This window comes from Halichondria panicea, chromosome 2 (genome assembly GCF_963675165.1).
Source record: "Halichondria panicea chromosome 2, odHalPani1.1, whole genome shotgun sequence".
Taxonomy (NCBI): domain Eukaryota; kingdom Metazoa; phylum Porifera; class Demospongiae; order Suberitida; family Halichondriidae; genus Halichondria; species Halichondria panicea.
In genome coordinates this window covers 2,997,708-3,018,940 of record NC_087378.1, presented here as the reverse complement: position 1 = coordinate 3,018,940, position 21,233 = coordinate 2,997,708, and the positions used below count along the sequence as shown (strand labels likewise).

General features: G+C 40.1%; 3 protein-coding genes across 4 annotated transcripts; all 3 read left to right on the top strand.

Annotated features, from left to right (window-relative positions):
• Positions 1-6: 6 nt before the first annotated feature.
• Positions 7-5,381, top strand: LOC135331874 (uncharacterized). Its single transcript, XM_064527147.1, has 4 exons — positions 7-404; positions 564-878; positions 939-1,334; positions 3,218-5,381. The coding sequence occupies exons 1-4, from the start codon at positions 80-82 to the stop codon at positions 5,236-5,238; spliced, it is 3,057 nt and encodes a 1,018-aa protein (XP_064383217.1). The 5' UTR covers positions 7-79; the 3' UTR covers positions 5,239-5,381.
• LOC135331889 (uncharacterized) lies at positions 5,381-14,856 on the top strand. 2 transcript variants are annotated; one of them, XM_064527171.1, is made up of 9 exons: positions 5,442-5,536; positions 6,726-6,777; positions 7,170-7,522; positions 7,839-8,153; positions 8,248-8,550; positions 9,241-9,528; positions 9,900-10,269; positions 11,556-11,734; positions 14,431-14,856. In XM_064527171.1, the coding sequence occupies exons 3-9, from the start codon at positions 7,198-7,200 to the stop codon at positions 14,637-14,639; spliced, it is 1,989 nt and encodes a 662-aa protein (XP_064383241.1). In that variant the 5' UTR covers positions 5,442-5,536; positions 6,726-6,777; positions 7,170-7,197; the 3' UTR covers positions 14,640-14,856. The 2 variants fall into 2 exon arrangements, with proteins under 2 accessions (XP_064383239.1, XP_064383241.1); XM_064527169.1 differs by lacking the exon at positions 6,726-6,777 and having other exon boundaries at positions 5,381-5,536.
• Positions 14,857-16,106: 1,250 nt separating this feature from the next.
• Positions 16,107-21,175, top strand: LOC135331888 (uncharacterized). Its single transcript, XM_064527168.1, has 5 exons — positions 16,107-16,625; positions 16,681-17,046; positions 17,152-17,529; positions 19,712-20,008; positions 20,353-21,175. The coding sequence occupies exons 1-5, from the start codon at positions 16,292-16,294 to the stop codon at positions 21,024-21,026; spliced, it is 2,049 nt and encodes a 682-aa protein (XP_064383238.1). The 5' UTR covers positions 16,107-16,291; the 3' UTR covers positions 21,027-21,175.
• Positions 21,176-21,233: the final 58 nt, after the last annotated feature.

The following is a 21,233-nucleotide window of genomic DNA, read 5'->3' as shown; positions in this document are numbered from 1 at the left end:
TTAATGACGTCACCATTATCGTAAGCTAGGCCAGCTTCATAAAGTGTTGTGCCAAGAGTAGATCTGTGCATAGCGCATTATGATCAGTGTCATTGCTAATACTACTATGAAACCTAGAACAAACTTCTCAACACTATTTTGTTTGATACTCGTCAGCATAATTTTTGCTCAAGACATCACTCAGAGTCAGAATAGAGAAGGCAATGAGATTACGTTCAACTGTGAGTCCATTGGAAACGAGATTACGATTGGAGTAGTCAGTCTCCGTGCCGATGGTTCATCCGAAACATCTATGGATATGGATAGAAACTCACACACAAAGACATTCACCGTAACTCCATCAGATGAGAAGGCTGCTTATTGTGAAGTTGGTGGTGTGTCCACAGATTTGGTATATTTTGGAGGTGAGTACGAGACATTATAGTACGAGTACATACGTATGCAAGTTGTAGTAGCAATAATAGCTACAGTTCAGATGTCATGCATGCATGCCTAGTCAATCTTTGTATCCCGGTAAACTGTAGGCTTATCCTATCATTATTACGTTTCATAAATTATTACAGCAATACCGATTCTGGAACCAACAATAACGACATTTCTTGCAATTGTCGGACACGAAATTATGCTACTATGTCCTTACGAACGAGGCACAGCAAGTGATCACATTCAGCCTTACCATCATATCTGGGTTAATACAGACAATTCCAACTTTGCAATCGAAACAGAGTTTAATCGAACACTGAATGCTTCTGTTTTAAAGCAGTCACCTGATGTTTCTACTTATACCTGTGCTCTGAGGATGCAGGAATGCAGTGTATGTCAATCAGTGGTCGATTATCCTTCTTTGATTAGGCCACAATTTAAACTTACTAAAGTTGGTAAGTTTTTTTATCATTATTATTAATTATTAATGTTATGTGAATAAATAATTATTGCAGTGGTACTTTCAATTGATGTTCCTCCTGCTAACCAATTTGTGTCCGCTGATTCTTCTGTCACCTTTGAATGTGCTGCCAATGGGACGAGTATAGAGATTAAATGGACATATAATGGAGATATCTACACTGCTGACGATGAAAATGTCACCACCTCTCACGTGGATTCGGCTTATGTTCGGAGCATATTAAAAATATCGTCCCCTAGCAATGGAAGTGTTATTTGTATTGTTCGTCAATCATTCGATGGTACCATTTCATCACTGAATAATGACGACTTTAACAACACTTTACAAGAACAGATCATGAATTCAACTGCAGAACTTATAGTAACACAACTAGTAACACCACTAACAACATCGTCTCCCACAACTATGCCTACTACCACTGCACCAGCAGGTATGTATGACTGTAGGTTTGTAAAGGTGTTGACCGCACCACATGGAATTTGGGTGAAGTCCAATTTTACTTATATTGCTTATATGTATGTATAGTGTAGAAGCTTAATAAATGTAGCTTAATAAATGTAGGGGTTATTAACAATAATTATTATTGTAGAAAGTGTACTAATTGCTGTGGTATTTTACAGTTATGTGTGAATGGTTATGGCAAATTAGCTTGGAATGTGCTGCTATTATGACCCAGGAATTACCTCAGTGATATGTACAGGTTGATAAATCTAAAAAGTTAGTGCAGCACACCTCATTCATACACTGTGCATATAATTATATATACACTGTGTATGTTTTACTGTACTGATGCTATATTAGTGTGCTATTAGTGTCCTGCAAGCTAGCACATACATGTACATGTATTACCAAGAGTTCGTAAACTCCTTTATATTTGTATGTCTAAAAGGGTATCGAGTGCATTAACTGTTGAATAGATTATCACATTGGTTTTAGCCACACACTGTAGCTCCAAATATAGAGTTGTTGTCCCATTATCCAACAAAAATATCCCCTGAATTACTCAATTTCCTGTTCTATTGGTTTAGTATTGCCCATGCACTTTTAGGGTCTGTACCCACAGGATCCATTGTTTAACCTGAGGCATGTACATGTAGGTAGCCACTTATTATAGTAATCTGTCCGTTTATTTGTATAGTATAAGTAGCCTCAACGTAACTAATTATTAACTTAAAGCAGATTTCAGCTTTCAATAGCTACCTACCTAGCTACACACGGCTTTAATTCAATGTACAGTAGACTCTCGTTACCCAAGGCTGTGCCGCGGCCAGCAGTTATAGTAGTCGTCTTGTTTATTTGTCTGTTTGTAATTTATGAGCCTGCTCACCTGGATGCCATAGCTTGCGTTTACATCATCGATAGCCTTCACTCAACAAGTTATTAGTTTTAACAATGGCAGATTTCCATGTTAAAGCTTCGCTGTCGTGCAAATGCTAAGAAGCTTAAACTTGCACGTTGGCCTCTAGCTTCTACCTGCGTTTTTTTTTCGAGGTATGTATGTACAGCTGAAGTGATCCTGTACCAGGAACGATGGAATTTCATTACTCATGTTACTTTCTACTTAGCCAGCTTCTCCATGCTTCCTATTTATTGATTATATTCAAGTAAACAGCCGAGGGTTAGCACTTCAGTACTCTAGTTAATCCGGTCACCCTTGGGACAGTACAGCTTGGCTGGAATTGTGAGGTGGCTGTATTTCAGAAAATAGCTGCGGCTAAAAAAACCTTATTCATTCTGCTCTCTATTTACAAATTTTATCTGCCAAACCACAGCCAAAACGCCATATCTGGCCGTAATAAATACATTGAAAACCTAGTTGGGACAGCCAGTACTGGCCAGTATACGGAATAGCGAGTGGCTGCATTTCAGAGTGCAGTAAACATCTAGCTATATAGCAATCCATGCCAAATGAAATGGCCGGTATATCGAGGTGGCCGTACTTCCGAGAGCTGGAATAGCGAGAGTGTACTGTACTATAAAACCATGTGGAGCCTTAGTAGTTGATTTCCATGCATTTAACTCAGTAATTCTAAACGTTTGCTATGATCAATCCAAGTACAAAGGTTTTCAGGTAGGTTGAGGGAATGCTTCAGAGTGCAAAGTTACTCGTCCATTAAGTTATAATTAAATTACTGTCTGGTGTATATACAGCACAGTACAGCAGTAATTGAGTAACTTTACACTCTGAAGCATTCCCTCAACTTACCTCTGTACATGTCCTAAACTTACCCGGTATTGTCCTGTTACACGTATTTGCTGCTATAGACTACTTTATAATAATTTATATGCAATTCCTGTTTTATTTTCTTGCAGTACCAACTGATAGCCCTCCATTGATAATTGCTTTTGTTTGTCTCGGTATTGCTGCTCTTATTGCCGTAACTGTTACTGTGACGGTTGTTGTTGCTTTAACCTGTCACTACCACTACAAATATAAGAGAAATAGTACACTTGGAAGATTCTTGTCTCGTGCTGTCTCTCGACCTTCTAATAGATCTAATAGAGCCAACCCTGGAGCTGATTTGCCTTCAAATGGTGATGGAATAGTCTCGAGCTCAGCGTTTCAACCAGCAAGTGATTACCACGATTCCACACATACTGATAATCAGCACCAAGAACAGATTTACAATGCCTCACAGTTTTCAAAATCCTCGGGTGGCTCTTACTCAGGTCTTTCTGGGGTCTCAAACCAAGAGCTTGGTGCTGCTCACAAAATGCCGAATTATTGTGCAACAGAGGTAAGTGGTGGCTCCTTCAACGCTCAAAGCTCTATCACAAATGATGGCCTTCTAGCTCCCCCACATGCAATTGGCACCAGTCGCTCGCAACGATCATCCAATGTATCCGACGGCTCAAACCAGTCTCAATCTAAGGCAGCTGCAAAACCTCGACTTACACAAGAAGTTTTAAGTCAGCATATGCAAAAAGCCACCTCAATCCAAAGTGTTTATGGTCCTCAGTCATATGGTGGATACCGGAGCTATCAGCTTCAAAATAATTTACCACAACATCACAGTGATAATGGCTTCTTTTCACATCAACGTCAATATACTCATGACCACATGAATCCTCCTCTTAATCTTTTGCCAACTCACTCTCCCGCTGGTGCTACTGTGGACACCAATTCCCCTTATGTCTTGACAAATGCCCCTTTCCCACATTGTCAAACTCTGCAAAATGAGCCAGCACCATTTCCCAGTGAGCATACGAATGATGAAAAGAGAATCTCCGAAGAAACAATTGAAACAGTTTTGAAATCTTTGATGCACAACAAACATTGCCGTATTCCTAAATGTCAATGCTATAAGATTCAGGAGCTATACAAAGATGCAACTGGCAAACAGGGGCCGAAAAAACAACATAGTAGTAGTTCTGAATCATCCGATACTGTATTTGACAAGCGGAAAAATCTTTACCTTCCACTGTCTCCGAAGAATATGTCCGAAGTGAAGGAGTTTCTGCCTCAAGCCAGTCGAGATGATCCCATGTTACACCCTCACTATCATCGTGGAAAAAAGACACGCGTACGAAGCTCCAACCCGAGGCCCCCGCTTGAACGTAGGCGATCCAAGTCTGTTGATTTGTCACCTCTTGGAGAATGTTCAGAATCTTCTACGAAAACACCAAAAGTTGGTGGCAGTTTGATAGCAGGTACCCCTGTATGTGGTACACATACGCTCGAGGATGCAATAAGAATGTCTGATCAAAATACTTTTAAATTTAGTGGTGGGAAAAATATGCAACTTTCGTCTTTTCAACCTGCTCCTTTTTCAAAAGACTCTCAAGCTGATTGCTATGACCAAGGCTCCATGTCTGCTGACGATCTCCCAACCCTCTGTCTGAATGACTGTCCCTTTGTGAGTACTCCAAGGGAAGAAACCAAGCATCTCAAACCTCCTCCTGTGAAGCGATTGTCTTCTGGGAAGCCTGTCCTGTCTCCCATTGGTGAAAAAAGCAAGGAAGTAGATACTGATGAGAGTGATACATCCTCACGCTCCGACTCTCCCCCTGAGCTAACCAAGACATGTTCTTCTGACCATGATGCTGATAGCGCTCGCGGTGGCAGTGTGAGTGACTCCATAATGTCTCACGGTCGACTTATACATTGGGAGACTAGCCATGGGCCCACTAGAGAAATCTCTCAAGGTTATCATAGTGAGACTTTGTCATCTGAAGCTAGTGTTCGCAACTCATATAAACTAAAACAAAAAACACACCGAAATCTGTCAAGCAAGTGTGGGTCTGATCATTCTCAACGCTCAACCTCTCCTGCATACGAGACTGTTGTGACTGTCTCAGACGATGGTAATAGGGTACATACAACAGAATGTTAATAGACTTTTTGTAGTGCATTTGTATTTTTCCACAATTAATTTTATTGCTGTATGATTGTATTGGTCGTGGTGTGTGCACATCATGGTTGGATGCTGCATAATCATTATAAACGACCTTTGCCAGTTAACTTCCTCTGCACATGTGGGACTCATGCACTACCACTTCACTATTAAGCGCAGCGCATCTGTACTAGCAAGCCGAACTGAATTGGGTCTTTTGTTGTCCTGGCCTGTATCTACAGGTACGTACATTGCTGTCGCTACAGGCTGCAAGCTTTCATAAAGTGCCGTTTGTTTGGTAAGTGACTAGACTGTGTACACAGATAATATAGCGGTGTCCTGGACCTTGATCCACATTAACGCACCTCTTTGTGTCTAAGTGAGTCCATTAGCTAATGACATTTTAGATACGTACGTACCTAGCTACACTGCACTGTAGTGCTCTGCTGGTTGCCTAGTAGATAGATAAACAGTATAATAGATAGCAGGAGTGGATGAATTTCATGCACTCCTGTAGATGATAAACACTGAATCTGAGTTAAAGTATTTTGTATATTGCAGTATGAAGGTTTAATCCCATGGGCATGACCACTCTAGCCAATCACTCGTTAATAGTATAAATGACATTTAGGTACAAAATGAAAAGTTTTAAACAGCTGACTAGATTGACATGACATTGTGTTTTTCTCGCCAGCTGTTGTTTTGTTCAATCCTGATTGGCACACTGCTTGGTTTTAATGAATTTGGTGCGACTCAGAGCCAAGTGATAAATGTTAAGAAATCATTAAGACCAGTGTGTTAACATAGTCTGTATAAAATAATTAAACGGCGGTGCTACGGGTTATAGTAGTCGGTCAGTCAGCTGTCTGTCTGTCTGTCCGTGTATTCTGAGTCTACTCACCTGGATGCAGTGGCACTGTGTTTATACCATGGATAGCCTCAACACAACAAGGCATTAGTTTTAAATTTGGCAGATTATGATTTTAAAGCTTCATTGTTGAATATAAGCGAGCAAAAGCTAAAGCTTTAACCTGCACGTCGGCCTAGATGTACATGCAGCTTTGACTCGAGGCTGTAGACTCACTAAACCTCAAATTAATGCCAAGTGTTTGCACTTCAGTGCTCTAGTTAATTATGTTGTACTTGTCAACGAAATAATTTTAGTAATTTGTGTTGTATTTTCTACTCTAGCAGAGGAGTTACATGTACTTAGCATGATAGCATGTCTTGTGGGTGCTTGATTCTCCCGTACAGCTGCTCAGTGGTTTCTTTGAGTCTACATACATGCACACGTTACTCTTTGTGATGTGTGAATACTTGTATGGTATAACCATACCTTCCTCTATTGTCTACATGTATACTAAAGTATTGTCACAGCACTTTTAGATTCGATAAGTGCTTAGAGAGTATCTCTCTCTAGTCATTAGGTTCCTGTGTTTTACTCTCATGTTGATAATTTACTTGTTGTGTCTTCCTTCTACACTAGGATGTTGACAGTCAGATTTGGAATGAACACACTGTTCTAAATCTACGTCAACTGTATGTGTAGAGATGATGTCATTCATGTAGGCAGCATGCTTTGTTTGTCTGAAACTATACTACCGTAGTCTATAAATATGTGCGTGATACAAACTATTTATGCGAGTGCCTATCATATCACATACATTTATATCGCACAATTGTTTATTTGAGGCCTGTACAATCCCCATTGAAATTGCAGCGTTTAATCGAGGAGATAAGATTAATCGCATAAATAAAAATCACATAACGTTTTTTGTAATGCAATATTTTATGCTCGATGGTTTCCATGTGCATAAAGCATGCTTCACTGTGATAAGGAATTCGAAACCTTTAAAATGCATGATGTTGGCATAATTATTACTTGTAAATTGTCGTATTGTACACGCTGTATACTTTTCTTTTTGTTACAGATCACTGTTTCTACTGGTTCAGAGTAAAATGGTGGGCTCAAGATCAATACTCCTCATCTCATCCATCTTTCTACTTTCATTATCCTCTCATGCTACAGCCACGTCCATAACATCAATGAGGACAATCTCTGATGCTCATATTACCAAAGTTGTCCTCTCGTGTCCCATTAATGAGCCTAACGGTGTCACCCTGTACTATCGTAGAGTTGGGGCTAACAGAGAGCGTGTGATAGCTAACACAACTAAATCTTCTAGCCGTGTCCTGCTGAACTTTGATTTGACGCCTGACATTGAGGGCTACTATTATTGTGAAGTGGACAATATACGATCCGATAATGAAGTGGAACTAGTTGGTGAGTTACATATAATTATTTATACATGTGTCAACTAATAGTTGACCTACGTTCAACGGTGTAGAAGTGGGGGGCTATCAGATGATAGTGGTTGTCATGCACCACTGCATGTGCAGAGGTCAACTGCATGTAACAATTGCCCATTGTATAGCGCACTAGCTGACACCATAGATAATAGAGACTATTCTAGAATTTCTGTGCTCCATTATCTATGCTGACACACATGTTGTGTAGCAGTTGTAATAATTATACACAATAGAATATTATCTGACGTGCTGGTTTCAAATCCATGCATTCATTGATATTTTATCCACAGCATATCCGACCATCAATCCTGAAATTCGTGCTCGAACAATTTATTCCACTCCAACTGGTGATCATGCCATCATTCACTGTCCTTACAAGCCTGGTGTGCTGCTAGACAACTATTCAGTCAGCTGGTTCAGAGGTCTTAGTCAGGTCAACACTTTGGCCCCAGCGTTTAGTCGTTACAGTATTTTGAATAACTTTTCACTGGTCATCAACAACACAGTACCTGATGATGCTAAAGCATATGCTTGCAACATAGCCGTGAACATCAGCGGGGATGTCGTGAAGAAATATGGACTATCAGTGTCATTAGAAGTTACTGGTATGTGCTGTAGATTAGCTGCATGCATCAGAATCGTAAGAAACAATTTATTCCATTCCACAATAGTAATTATTAACACCATTCTCTCGCACAGACCCAATCAGAATCACCGAGTACATTACTGACGTAGCTATTCTACCGGGGCAAGATGCAGTGTTTACATGCACAGCAGTAGGTGTACCTCAACCCCGCATCAAGTGGCTGATTGGGAGCAAAGAGGTGACAGAGGATGGTAACGTCATCATCTCCTCCACCCTCAACTCCATCACAGTGCAGAGCATTCTCAGACGGACAGCAGTAACAGAGACTGAGACAGGACCTGTGTCTTGTGTGGCTTATCATTCTTTCAGTGGAGATCTGTTTTTGGCCACTAGTACATCCAACCTTGTCATACTAAGTGAGTAGGTGTTACGAAGTTGTTTCTAGAAACTCATTGTTGTTTCATATTTCTATATTGCATGTTTCAATGTTGACTTACCTAGTGCCTGACATAGGGTGGGAGCACTCGGTTTCACTCAATGTAATGCACTGCATCTGATACGTACATGTACATGTACAATGTCCTGTACGTTGCTTTCTGGACCCATGCCCCACCCTACCAACAGACTGCTTACATTCAATGTGTTAATGGGTCTAGAAGGCAGCTGCCTTATATATAATTATGTATCAGTTGCAGGGTGTCATACAGGATTTTGAAATAGAGGGGGGAAATAAGGCATGCTTTTGAAAAGTAACCAAAACATTTTGCTAAAAAAAGGTAAACTGTTACTTCAATACCCTGCTGGTATGTAACATTACCAGCTATGGACACTCAGTCAAATAACTATAGTACCTGAATGCGGTGAGGGGGGGATTAGAGCCGGAGGGGAGTATCCCCTTCCCCCCTGTATGACACCCTGAGTTGTTAAAGCATTCTGGTGTTATTTAGGGCATAATTATACAATTAGCATACAGATGTAGACATAGACATAATTCTTGAACATTATTATAGTAATTGGTTGTGGCTATGTCCATATGATTAAGGTGGCTATGTCCATATGATTAAGGTTGTTAGTGGTGGCAATATTCACTCAACACACATGTACAGCTAATAACTTCCCTGTGACACTAACATCTGAGACCAACGGCAATGTCCGCATTCGAGCCCCCCTGCCCGCTGTCATCCCTGGAGTGTTCTCACTAATAGTCAAGTTCATATTCAACACTGCCGTCGTTCAACAGAGGGAAATAATCCATCCTTCATTCAAAAACACAAATTTTATTGATATTTCAATACCAGAAGACCAGCTACCGCAGTTTAGGCAATTTGGGGTCAGTATTGCTCTCAAGTTTGATGATATTGTGGGGAAACTGACTCCTGAGACTGAGAAAATAAGTAAGTTCAATTCCCTTTTGGTGTTATTCTCTATCTACATGTAACGTGTACCTTGCTTGTTGCTTACTATTATGACGACCTTTACCCAGTAGTTTGGCACTACATTTACATGCACAGTACCAGCCCAGAAGAGAATAGTCAGGGTCAATAAAAAATTTTCCGGAGGACTTTAATTGCATGCATTCTGATCTATTTAATACCTCCAATCTTGCATTGTGACTGAAGCAAAGAAAGAGTAGATGATCGAAATGCAATTAAAGTCCTTCGGAAGCATATTTTACTTAAGAACTTTTGACCCTGGCTATCCTCTTCTGGTATATCAGCCCACTCAAATTCCCTTTTCATCTTTACACATATACATACACACACAGCACTACCCAATGAGCTTCCTTCTAGCATTACAGGCAGTGACTGTGAGTGTCCACAGTTTCCTGAAGATTCGAAAAACTCTCCTGAGAGCACGATCACTCAGGTCCTTTTGGGCATTTTTTTGGTGGCGGTTATAGGCCTGTTCATAGTAGGGAGTGTTCTACTGGGACTGTGCGTCCACTACATGCGCAAGAAACAGCCGCTTCGTTCATTGACTGCTAGCCCTTACTTCCATGAAAGTGGGAGCGTTAAGGGAGATACGTTGACCAGGAGTATAAGTAGATCCAGCTACAACAGTGACACCAGCAGCAGTAGTGGGCGGAGTAGCAGGAGTCACAACAGTGAGCGGAGCGACAAGTCCATCCACTCAAGGTAAATGTACAGGTACATGAGCGTCCCTTATTGGTAGTCATGCATGCTTACAATCATCCTACAGGGACATTATTTTGCTTAGCTATAATATAATATAATAAGTTATTATTGAAGAAAATATTTGAAGATGAATCATGCTGGTGTAGTAATTCTCATTCCCATCTGCATGTTATTACCCGAGGTGCGCGTGGAGCGGCCACGGGTATAGTAATCCGTTGGTTTGTTTATTTGTTTGTAACACATGAGTCTACTCACCTGGATTCCATAGCGCTGCGTTTACAGCAAGATAGCCTTCACGCAACAAGTTAGTAGTTATGCCTCAGTGCGCATGCACAAGCGAGGTATACGGTAGTGTATTTGTGTGTGTGCCTGTGTGTAGACTGCTACAGCTGCTCAAGGATCAATAAAGTGCAAGTAAGAGTTTCTATAGGCTTCTAGTCATGTTTTCTTGGATTTTAATTTGTGGATTTGCAAAATAATGCTTCGTTCTCGAGTTATGCTTACTTGGAATGCCATTACAGCCTTTTTAGAATAGTGCGTAGCAAAATTTGTTCACCAAGTGTTGCTACGTAGTTAGCTCTGCACTAGAACGCTAGCTATTAGTAGCTGCAAGAGTGAGAAGAGAGCTGCAAGGCTCTGCTAATGCATGCAGCCATTATAATTTTAGACTTTTACTTTTAGCATCGATCGTTTTTAACAACGATCATGGTCGATCATTACCCACTCTTTTCCTGTGATTCTGGATTCTGCATGCAAGATGTTCATCATGATATTGATTCAGTATGTGTGTATGCTTTATGTTGTGTAGTTTTGGCACCTCCACCGAGGCATCAGCACCCGCGGTGCTTTCATTTTAACAACATTATCATTCACAATGCAATCACTCCTACCCCTGCTGCGCACGCACAGGACTAATTATTATGACTCTTGGGAACTGGCTTTAGCTGTATTAGAATCAGTTACAATGGTGCCTGTTGTGCTAGGAGGGGCACTAACCCTACTGCTAATCTCTCCAGATTCCATGCTGAAATAGAAACCTAGCTAGCTAACACACAAACGGTAAATGTACGTTATTTAGAATTCTATCCACATGGGAAAATTATTCCCACCCACTTGTCCGTTTATTCCCGCACAACTTCTAGAAGCTGCCTATTAAATTCTCAAAATTATGCTCGCATAATCGTCACATGCCTAACTTGTCATTGCTGCTGTCCCAAATGCATGGTTTGGTGTAATCTGTGGTATTTTGTGAGTAAACTTCATAGGTGTGTTTGTTCATTTAACAGTCGCAGTGGTAGCAGTCGTAGGAGCAGTCGTAGTGGGAACAGTCGTGGGACGTGGAGTCAAGAAGATTTGGAAAGTGTAAGAGAGGTCTACGCTGAGACTGACTCTCTCAAACACAAGGAGCTGGCTCAATGGGGTGACGACCATCAACAGGAACCTCACTCTTCCCCTGTGACTCCAGGTGAGAACTTGATGTGCTCAGTAAGTGCATAGATAGTAATAGGAAAGGGATTGAAAACGCGTTACGTCATACGTCTCAATCCCACTTGCTTATCTTAGCCTCGATTCCAGGCCCTTCATTGTGGTGTGAAATCGAGGCTACATAGATATGAGTACGTCAAGCTCGAACTCTAAGCTCATATTAGACACTGTGGACAGTGTAGTTAAAGGGATATCATGAAAAAGCTAGATCAATTATTTATCTAGGCTACATATAAACACGATAAAATGTGTTATTAATCTTATTGAACTCTCTTTGTACGTACATGTATGAGTCTTGACACTAATCATAACTGTACTGCAAAGTTTAAAGTGGATTCGCAGAGAGTAACAAAAACTACAGTGTACACATGCCAACATAAAAATAAACGCGTATAATTATAATATGGTGTGGTTACTACGTGTACGTGTCTTATGGATGACATTTTTGAATTCATGTCTTCCTAGATGCTTTTGTTTTATTGAGAGAGAGTGGGATCTGGTTAAGGATGACTTGCACCTTTTCTTACGAGCTTTTTGCTTCATATTCTAAAAAGACTATCGCTTTAAAATGCATGATATAAAAGTTATTGGAAATCAGGATTGGATGTTCCGATCACTACAAAATCATTAATGACATGTTAAAACCGAGCCTTTTCGATCCAGCTGAGTCAGCATTTTATCTAACTCTTCCATTCTTACTTTTTTATCTCTTGTATAGTACATGTATCTCCTGTTCGTTTATGAGTCGTAGTAGTTTAATACTATGATTACTACAATGTATATCTGCTACATCAAGATAAAGGGAAGTGTAGCAACAACTTGAACTATTATGGTTCATTGCTTCGAGTGTGACTATGCTAATCACTTTTTAGAATCACTGGGTATTTTTAGCATCATTTACTACTAGTATGAATTGCTAAAATCGTTTGCAGTCGTTTAGCTTAGCTAGGATAGCTACTGTTCTGTGTAAGTTTCCGTACATCTCTCCATACACACACATTTCCTCCGTAAACATTATGACACGTGTCCAACCTTCTCTGTATATATAGTAGACAAGAACTTCACTTAAAACAGAGTGTAACTCACTAATCCATCCTTATGCTTAGACCTTTTATTGAGCAATAGAGCTTCTGAAAACAACTCAACCCAAGGTGGAAACACATTTTTGGGTACAATACACCATCCAAACTTTATGGCACCACTATCATTGGAAAGCTTATGTTTTTATGTACCGCTCACTAATCCATCCTTATGGAGCAATAGAGCTTCTGAAAACAACTCAACCCAAGGTAGAAACACATTTTTGGGTACAATACACCATCCAAACTTTATGGCAACCACTACCATGGAAGCTTATGTTTTTATGTACCGAAATAGCTCACTTCATTGGCTTGAACGCTGAAAAAATGATCTTGAGGTACAAAAATAAAGCTTAAAAAACAGCCTCTAATGAATTAAAAATCGTACGTAGGATTGTACCATCCAGACTCTATTGAAACTTTGGTGCGCATGATATGTTTTCCTTTACTATCCATGGTAAGTGGTAGTGGTAGGGTGAAGTGTACGTTTGTTTTTTTAAATGCATTTTTGTGGCCTCAGAATTTTGAGCTTATTATAATTATGTGCGCATGCGCAGCGAGGTATCATTAAAGTAGAAGTGACTGCTACAGCTGCTCATTGACCAATAAGTAAAAGGCTTTTAGTCAGGTTTTCTTGGATTTCAGTACCGTATTTACTTGATTAAACGCCCTCCTTGAATAAACGCCCATCTCGTTTAAACGCCCAGGGTAAAAGCTCTGTCTTTGTCAATAAACGCCCATTTTGAATAATCGCCCATGATGGGGCGTGGCACTGTGGGTGGAGCTGAAATAGCACGTGGAACCAGTTGCAGGTGTGGCAGCATAGAATAAAAATACTTTTTTACGATGCATTGATGGCAGAGAGAGAGATACCGATACAGAGGGCACTCCTTTGACTTAATTTAAGCTGAGACAGCAGCCCAAGAAGAGCACAATAACTGCTGCTGTGCAAGAGTTTTGGAGGAGACATAACAATAAACGCCCTCCTGGATTAAACGCCCTCCTCGTAAAAAAAAAAAAAAATCTGAAATAAACGCCCAGGTGTTTAATCAAGTAAATACAGTATGTGGATTTGCAAAATAATACTTTGTTCTCAAGTTATACCTAGTTTTGCTTACTTGGAATGCCATTGCAGCCTCTTCATAAGTTGTTCGTAGCAAAAAAAAATTGTCTTCGAGCACATGTTTTTGCTCTACTTCGTAGTTAGCTCTGCACTAAAACGCCAGCTGCAAAAGTGTCTGCAAAGCAGCCATTTGCTTTGAGTTCGGCCCCGGAAGTAATGTAGTCAATTATGGCTTCATTTATGCTTTATGTGGTTGACAAGTATGACAGCCTTGACAGGGACTCTGCATGGAAAATGCTAACTTTTAGCTGGTAGGAGTTTAACTCTGCATGGAAAATGCTAACTTTTAGCTGGTAGGAGTTTATATGTTTTACAGCATATAATTATAGAAAGAAGCGCTTTTTGACAAGGAATCCGATCGGGTATTGCTGCTGCCTAGCTACAAACTCTACAGATCACAGTACAGATGGCCACGGTATATTATGAAACTTCAGTGGTTTCATTATTAGTTAAATTGTTATGTCTTCCCTGCAGACCCTATCAAAAACCCATACGAGGAGATTCAATTTCAACCACCTACCAGCAGGGAGGAGGTGTTCCACACTAGCTTGCCTCACGCCACCAACCCTATCCAATTCACCATCAAGTATGAAAAAAAGAATCTGAGACATAGTGGCTCGTCGTTTGAAGATTTGGAGCTGGATAATAGCCCACATTTTCAACCTCCTTTCCAAACAAAGTGAACTGAACAAGTAGGAGAAGTTAGCACTCTGCTGTGATGCAGCCAACTTAATTGATACATCGCTTGTGTTATAGGAGTATAATTGTTTAATTATAGTATAATATTATAATTATTATGTTTGTATTGCACAACACCCACCCCACATATTCTCTTGTCTTGTCTTGTCCACTATATATATATAACTACGGTTGTATAATAATTATTTCTTATATCATGAACGTTGTCATTGAAGGATCAGAAGGTGGATACTGCACAATCCTAGTAATGATACATGATTTGTTGCATTCCTTGTGCATTCCTTTCCGTGTACACATCACTCCTTTTATAGGACAACTAGAAGGGACCGTTTCAGGTTACTCGGTGGAGGGTGGGTAACTTACTATGCCAGTATCTAGATATTGGCACAGTTCAAGGCTTGACCTGTGCCATATGGCAGATATTGGCACAGTGTTTCCTTTGATCTGCCCACTCAAAATGCAACAAGTACCACATGACTCTTGAACTATGCCATCATGGCATGACAAGGAGATGATTATACCTGCCAATCATGCTGTAACTAGTGTTCAAGCTGGCGCTGTGCTAATGCCTCTCGCCATGTTTTTGCTTTCGCTCAAAAGTATTAGAGTGTTATCTATAATGAATTTTATATTAAAGTTAGCTTATCTATATAAAGTCACTGAGAAGAAAAGACTTATTTACATGCATCTATTGTAAGTTATTATTTTTTGTATTATGTGGCTTACCAGGACATCAAGAAAGAAGAAAATTGATTCTTCCAGGATCTGTAGTTCAGTGTATATAATATCTAAGAAGAAAAGACCTGTGTACATGCATATTGTTATCTATATTGTTATATGGTAGTGTTTTGTGGCTTACCAGGCCCTCAAGACAAAGATGATTCTGCCAGGAGGATCTGGATCTGGATCTTGGATATTATTTTCTCACACATGGGGAATGAGCGCGCATGCGCATTACATCCACAGGAATAATTAAAGGGTGTGTCCAAAGAGATCAATTTTACAAATGGCTACTGTACTGCTAGCTAGCTGTTTTAACAGATATTTTCTGAGTATTGTAGCTAACAAAAAGCTAGCGCTTTAGTGCAAGGCTAACTCATATGTTGAATAGAAAGTTTGTGCGGACAGATGATGCTATGAAAGATTCTGAAGAGACTGCAACAGCCTTCAATGTGAGTCAAACTAGCCATAACTCGAGAAAGAAGCTTTAGTTTGCTAATCCACGAATCAAAATCCAAGAGAACGTGGCTAGAAGCCTATAGAAGCTGTTAGTTTTCGTCGCATTGTAACCGTTGAGCAGTTATAGCTGGAATACACACACACACACACAGACAGACACACACACAGTCAGCTTTACCGTATCCCTCGTGCGGCTACGCCTCGAGGCATAATAATTGGTTATCTACTGTTACACTGACAAAAATCAGGGAAAATATTATAGATGGGTCAACCCCTAAAACTGGGTAGATTGAATTCATCTACTTCCTGCGTTGAAACAGGAAAGCTCAAGCTATAGATACCACTAAAGTAAGTAAGATTATTTTGTGCCTAGCTGATTGAATTTAGCTGCTATATTAGGATCCCATTAATGTATCTATAGCGTGTGATTATCTTATCTTGTGTAATTGTTAAGAAAATGAACTTTGCAAGGACAGTTACCATTTTGTGCTTGCTCCTGCCAAGTATAACGTTGTCTCAGAAATTCGACCTGCTAATAGTTGGCACAATAAACATTAATGTGCTTACACTTGAGTGCCGCAACGAACAAACAGGAACTAGTGAACCAAATGCTTTCTTCTGGCTTAACGGAACCTCGCTGTTTGATGTTATGCCGAGAGTGGAAATTAATCGTCAACCGGGTAGCAGCAACATAGCATTTAGTATTACTCGTGACCTCGAAGGTATGTACACATGTGGAACACAAAGTAATCCAAATAACCAACGAGAAAGCGATCCAAAATATTTCCCTGGTTTGTTGCATTTACCTTTTTACGGCTCCATAATTAAGTTCTTTTCGCCTTGCAGCGTTCCCAGTGTATCAAGATTTGATGGGTGTGCCAACTCTTTTCCCTGTTGCATCTGGAACTAAAGCTCGCCTAAGTTGTGCCATTCAGCCTGGCAAACTGATTGGTTTTTACACAGTTGAGTGGTCTTATGTCAATACAGGAATGACGATCAGCCTCCGGGGTGGTCATACTTCTGGAAATGATAACAGCAACAGTGGTCACTATAGTATTGACAGAGGAGATTTATCACTCATAATCTCTGACGTTTCTCCTGCTGATGCTGGTGATTATGTATGTGTCTTGGGGGTGGAGGGTGGAAATAGAGCTGATGGTGAAATGGTATATGAACAGACAAGATCCGTTAACCTCTCCTTGGTGGTGTTTGGTATGTACGTGTTTCTGCACACACTGTATCATTATGATGTCACTGTCAATGTGTTAACATGCATGTTATGTTATTATTACAATGTTTTTTTAATGATCCACTTAGATCTCCCGAGAATTCCACAGCCCCCTACACCTCAAGTGGTTACGCTACAGAACAACGACGTACTTGCCACAAATGAAGATAGCGTCATATTCACATGCACAGCGACTGCGTCTGAACAGTTTGCCTCTAGCCTTGAAATTTTCTGGTGGCATGGTGATGTGAGGGATGTTCAAACCATTGGTTCAGGCAAATATAGCACCGAGGTTACAGGCCGTAGCACCAGTAATGGTGTAACTAGCATCACAACTGAAATGACCATCAGATCTACTGGAGTGATTGACAATGGAATTGTGAGGTGTGAGGCTCGAATCCCTCCTAGTGAAGCCAGTGGGTCAGTCCCAGCCACCATGTTTGCCAATACCACACTGGCTATTTTAGGTAAGCAGAGAGCCCTGCACCTTAATGGGATTCTCTAAACATGTAGTGCGTGATGTCACTAGCTAAACAGAACCCACTACATGTATATATGTTGGTCAATGACATAACATGTGTAAATTATGGTGTAACATTACTACAACCAGAGATACAAAAGAAAGGGGATTGGAAACGAAATTTTTACGAAATTTTTGCGTGAAGCATTCCGTGTTATAGGGCGTGGCTAAAACTACAAAGGATTATATTTATAGTCAGCATGCTCATTACCAGTCTTGACTGCTCTACAATGTGCTGTACATAGAAACAGTGAAATTGATCATTTTTAATGTTGATTTTTCTAAAAAGTAAAGAGAATTTAGCTCTAAAAAGTCGACTAAGCCATGCAGCCACTATTACTAGACAAATAAATGCTATGCAAGAAGAAATAGCCTTTACTATGAAGTCGTAGGAGGGACAGGCCCGTGGCGTGTCTAAAAGTATACTAAAGCAGTTTGAAGGACTATACTGCAAACGTTTATGAACAGTACAGCTTATTTATAGCATGAAGCCATTCTATGTAGCACTTAGATACATAATAACCAAGTCAAGCAATGTCCTTTGCTGTTTTGACTTCACAAGAGGGACAGAGAAAAGTTGACATAGAGTAATTCAAGCTAAACTCAAAAAAATTGGAAACAGAGTAAAGACAACGGACTTAGAGCTTGTCAGTGGTATAAGCTTACTTCTCTCAAGTATCTCCCAGGCCCTGAGTGATCTCTAGTGGATAGGAGAGCTAGAAACCAGGGATATAAAACTTTTCCATGTAATTATTTGCGAGCGCAATAATTACACGGAGTGCTTCACCGGATGTCAGTCCTTTTACATAGGGCGTGGGCGGTTGTTTCCAATCCCCTTTCTTTTGTATCTCTGCTACAACGAAGGGCTTATAAAGAGAAAGGCATGCACTTCATATCAGAGACAGGATCTACATGTACTATAAATACCATATAGCTAGAAATGTCTGCGGCCCAAAAATTCTGCGAATTCTGCTATAATTATTATCCGCAAATAAATTAACAAATTAATTTAACAGTTGAAAGTTTAATTCGCAGAAGGTTTTTTTACAATTATTCGCAGAATTTTTGGGCCGCAGAAATTTCTAGCTACACGATAGAAACCAGTAGAGCATTCCTCCCACGTGGAATGTCTTATATAGTAACAGATAAAAAGTGCTGATTCTGAGAATAGCCCGATCACGAGTTGCATGCCCACTTCTCTTTATAAGCCTTTGCTACAACCTACATGTATATAGTTAGGTTCTAAGTTATTACCCGAGGCGCGTGGGCGGCCACGGGTATAGTAGTCGGTTGGTTTGTTTGTTTGTTTGTTTGTTTGTGATCGGCTTTTCTACTCACCTGGATGCCACAGCACTGCGTTTACAGCATGGATAGCCTTCACACAACAATATCTTGATTTAAATAGTGGCAGATTTTGATGTTAAAGCTTTTTTGTCGAGCAAAAGCTAAGAAGCTTGTGACTAGGTCTGCTTACCTGGATGTTCTAGCACTGCGTTTACAGCATGAGTAGCCTCCACACAACAAGTTAGTACTTTGGATAGTGGCAGCTTTCGGTGTTAAAGCTTCGTTGTCTAATAAAAGCGAGCAAAATGTAGCTTGAACAGAACTTGCACATGCGTTACTTATAACTGAAGTGATCCTGTACCAAGAACGATGGAACAGGGTCACTAAAGTAGAAAGCTGTATATACCAGGAACAATGGAACAGGGTCACTAAAGTAGAAAGCTTGAATTATAGCTCCTGCTTTTAGCTGACTGGGATCCTACTCCACAGGACCTGGAGCCATACTTCTCTGAGACTCCAGGCTTCTTTGCTGTGATCCTAATCCACAGTGCATATAGTACCACTACCTGTTCTCAAATGTTTCAGCATGCCTCCAGTCTGGTTTAGTTTTATTGCTCCTTAGTTGCTGTGCAAGTCATACGTGATAACAACATCACTATATGGCACTGCATTATATTTCTGGTTTCTTTATAATCATGTCACCAGCCGAGGGTTTGCACTTTAGTGCTCTAGTATAACATGTAATGCAAAAATTCCATGAGGGTGTATTGTAAACTATTTCATACGTCGAGGGATTATGAGGGGGAGGGTTCCACTGATTATCATGATCCCAAAAACACATGCAGGTGGATTTTCAGGTATGACAGTAAGTGTTACTCAAGAGGGAAACATCTTTTTCGACATTAAACTGCATGACGTAATTCCGATTGATGTTAACCTCTACATTGAGTACACGCCTCTCAACAATCCGACAAGTACTATCCCAATAATTACAAAAGACGGTTTTATTAACACTGAAAATATAATTTATCTGGAGAGAGCCCCCCCTCAGGCAATTTTGGATACAGAATTTACACTGCAAGTTGCCCTCATTACTCAAAATCTGGAAATGGGACCAAAAAGTGACAAGTCACGTGTTCTGGGTAAGTCCCTACCAATTTGTGTTTGTACATGTAGCTATGCAGAGGAGGTACGACAGGTGCAGTGCAGCATGACAAATGCATATCTAATAACAGAAAATGAGCTCTAGCAATTAGTCTCTGATTAAACACTAACGTTACAATGTTATTGCTGAGAGGCTAATTACTTAAGCTGCACCGTGCCTGTCGTACCTCCTCTGAGCTATGTGTATCGTGTAGAGCGCACTTATACTAACCACGCACTAGCTGTCAAAAGAATCGTGGAAGAAAAAAATAATTATCCTTTCTGAGCTCGCTATCCACGATTGTTTTTGTTTGAGAAGCATGAATACAATTTTTCACTACAGATACAAGAAGTCGCCCCCTAAGCACTGAACAGTTGTATGAAATCATCATAATAGTGTCGGTGATTGGATGCTTTGTTTTTCTTCTCTTGTTCATATTACTGATTGTCATTGCCTGCCTGGTAAAAAGACATCTCAAAAGAAAAGGCGATATGCATACAGCTGGAAATCTAGCAATAGGGGCCCTTCCGACAGAGGTTGAACACAATCCCGGTGCTAATCCATCTGACCTACTGGCAGATGTGGTTTGCAAAATTTACAAACGAATACATCAGATCGATCACGGAGGAGCTGAGAGTGCTATTCGACAGTTGGAGCCACCAGAAGAACTGTCTGAAGAAGATATCACAAAAGCAATCGAAAGCATAAAGAAAATTGTAAATACTGGACTGGCTCATTCTCAGCTGAAGCCAAGAGTATTCAAACTATTTCAAGAGGACATCTTTTATAGTACTATGACCAGTATGGATAAGCAAGATCATCAGTTTCTGATAACTGCATTTAAGAGGGCCTACTGTGTACTGTATGAAGAGGTGGTCGGTGTAGATCCTACTAGCTGGGAAGAAGATCTGGACAATGTGGTTAAATTTTTGGAAGAAACGTTGGAAGGTCTTTTGACTATCAAACACAAATTTCAACTTAAGGAGGATTTGCTAATCAGACTCCAAAACTTGTAATTAACGTCACATACCGTATAGCGGCTAATATTTGTATGAACTGCCCATTTAAACATTTTGTATTCGTACAGTTCAGGATAGTGACGTTGAATCTATTGCAGTAGAATAAGTTTGTATGATACTCTTCAATACAAATTAATTTATACGAACCTTTCCACCACACGAAAATAACCTGCTATACGGTAGTATATTTTAATGTATGCCCTT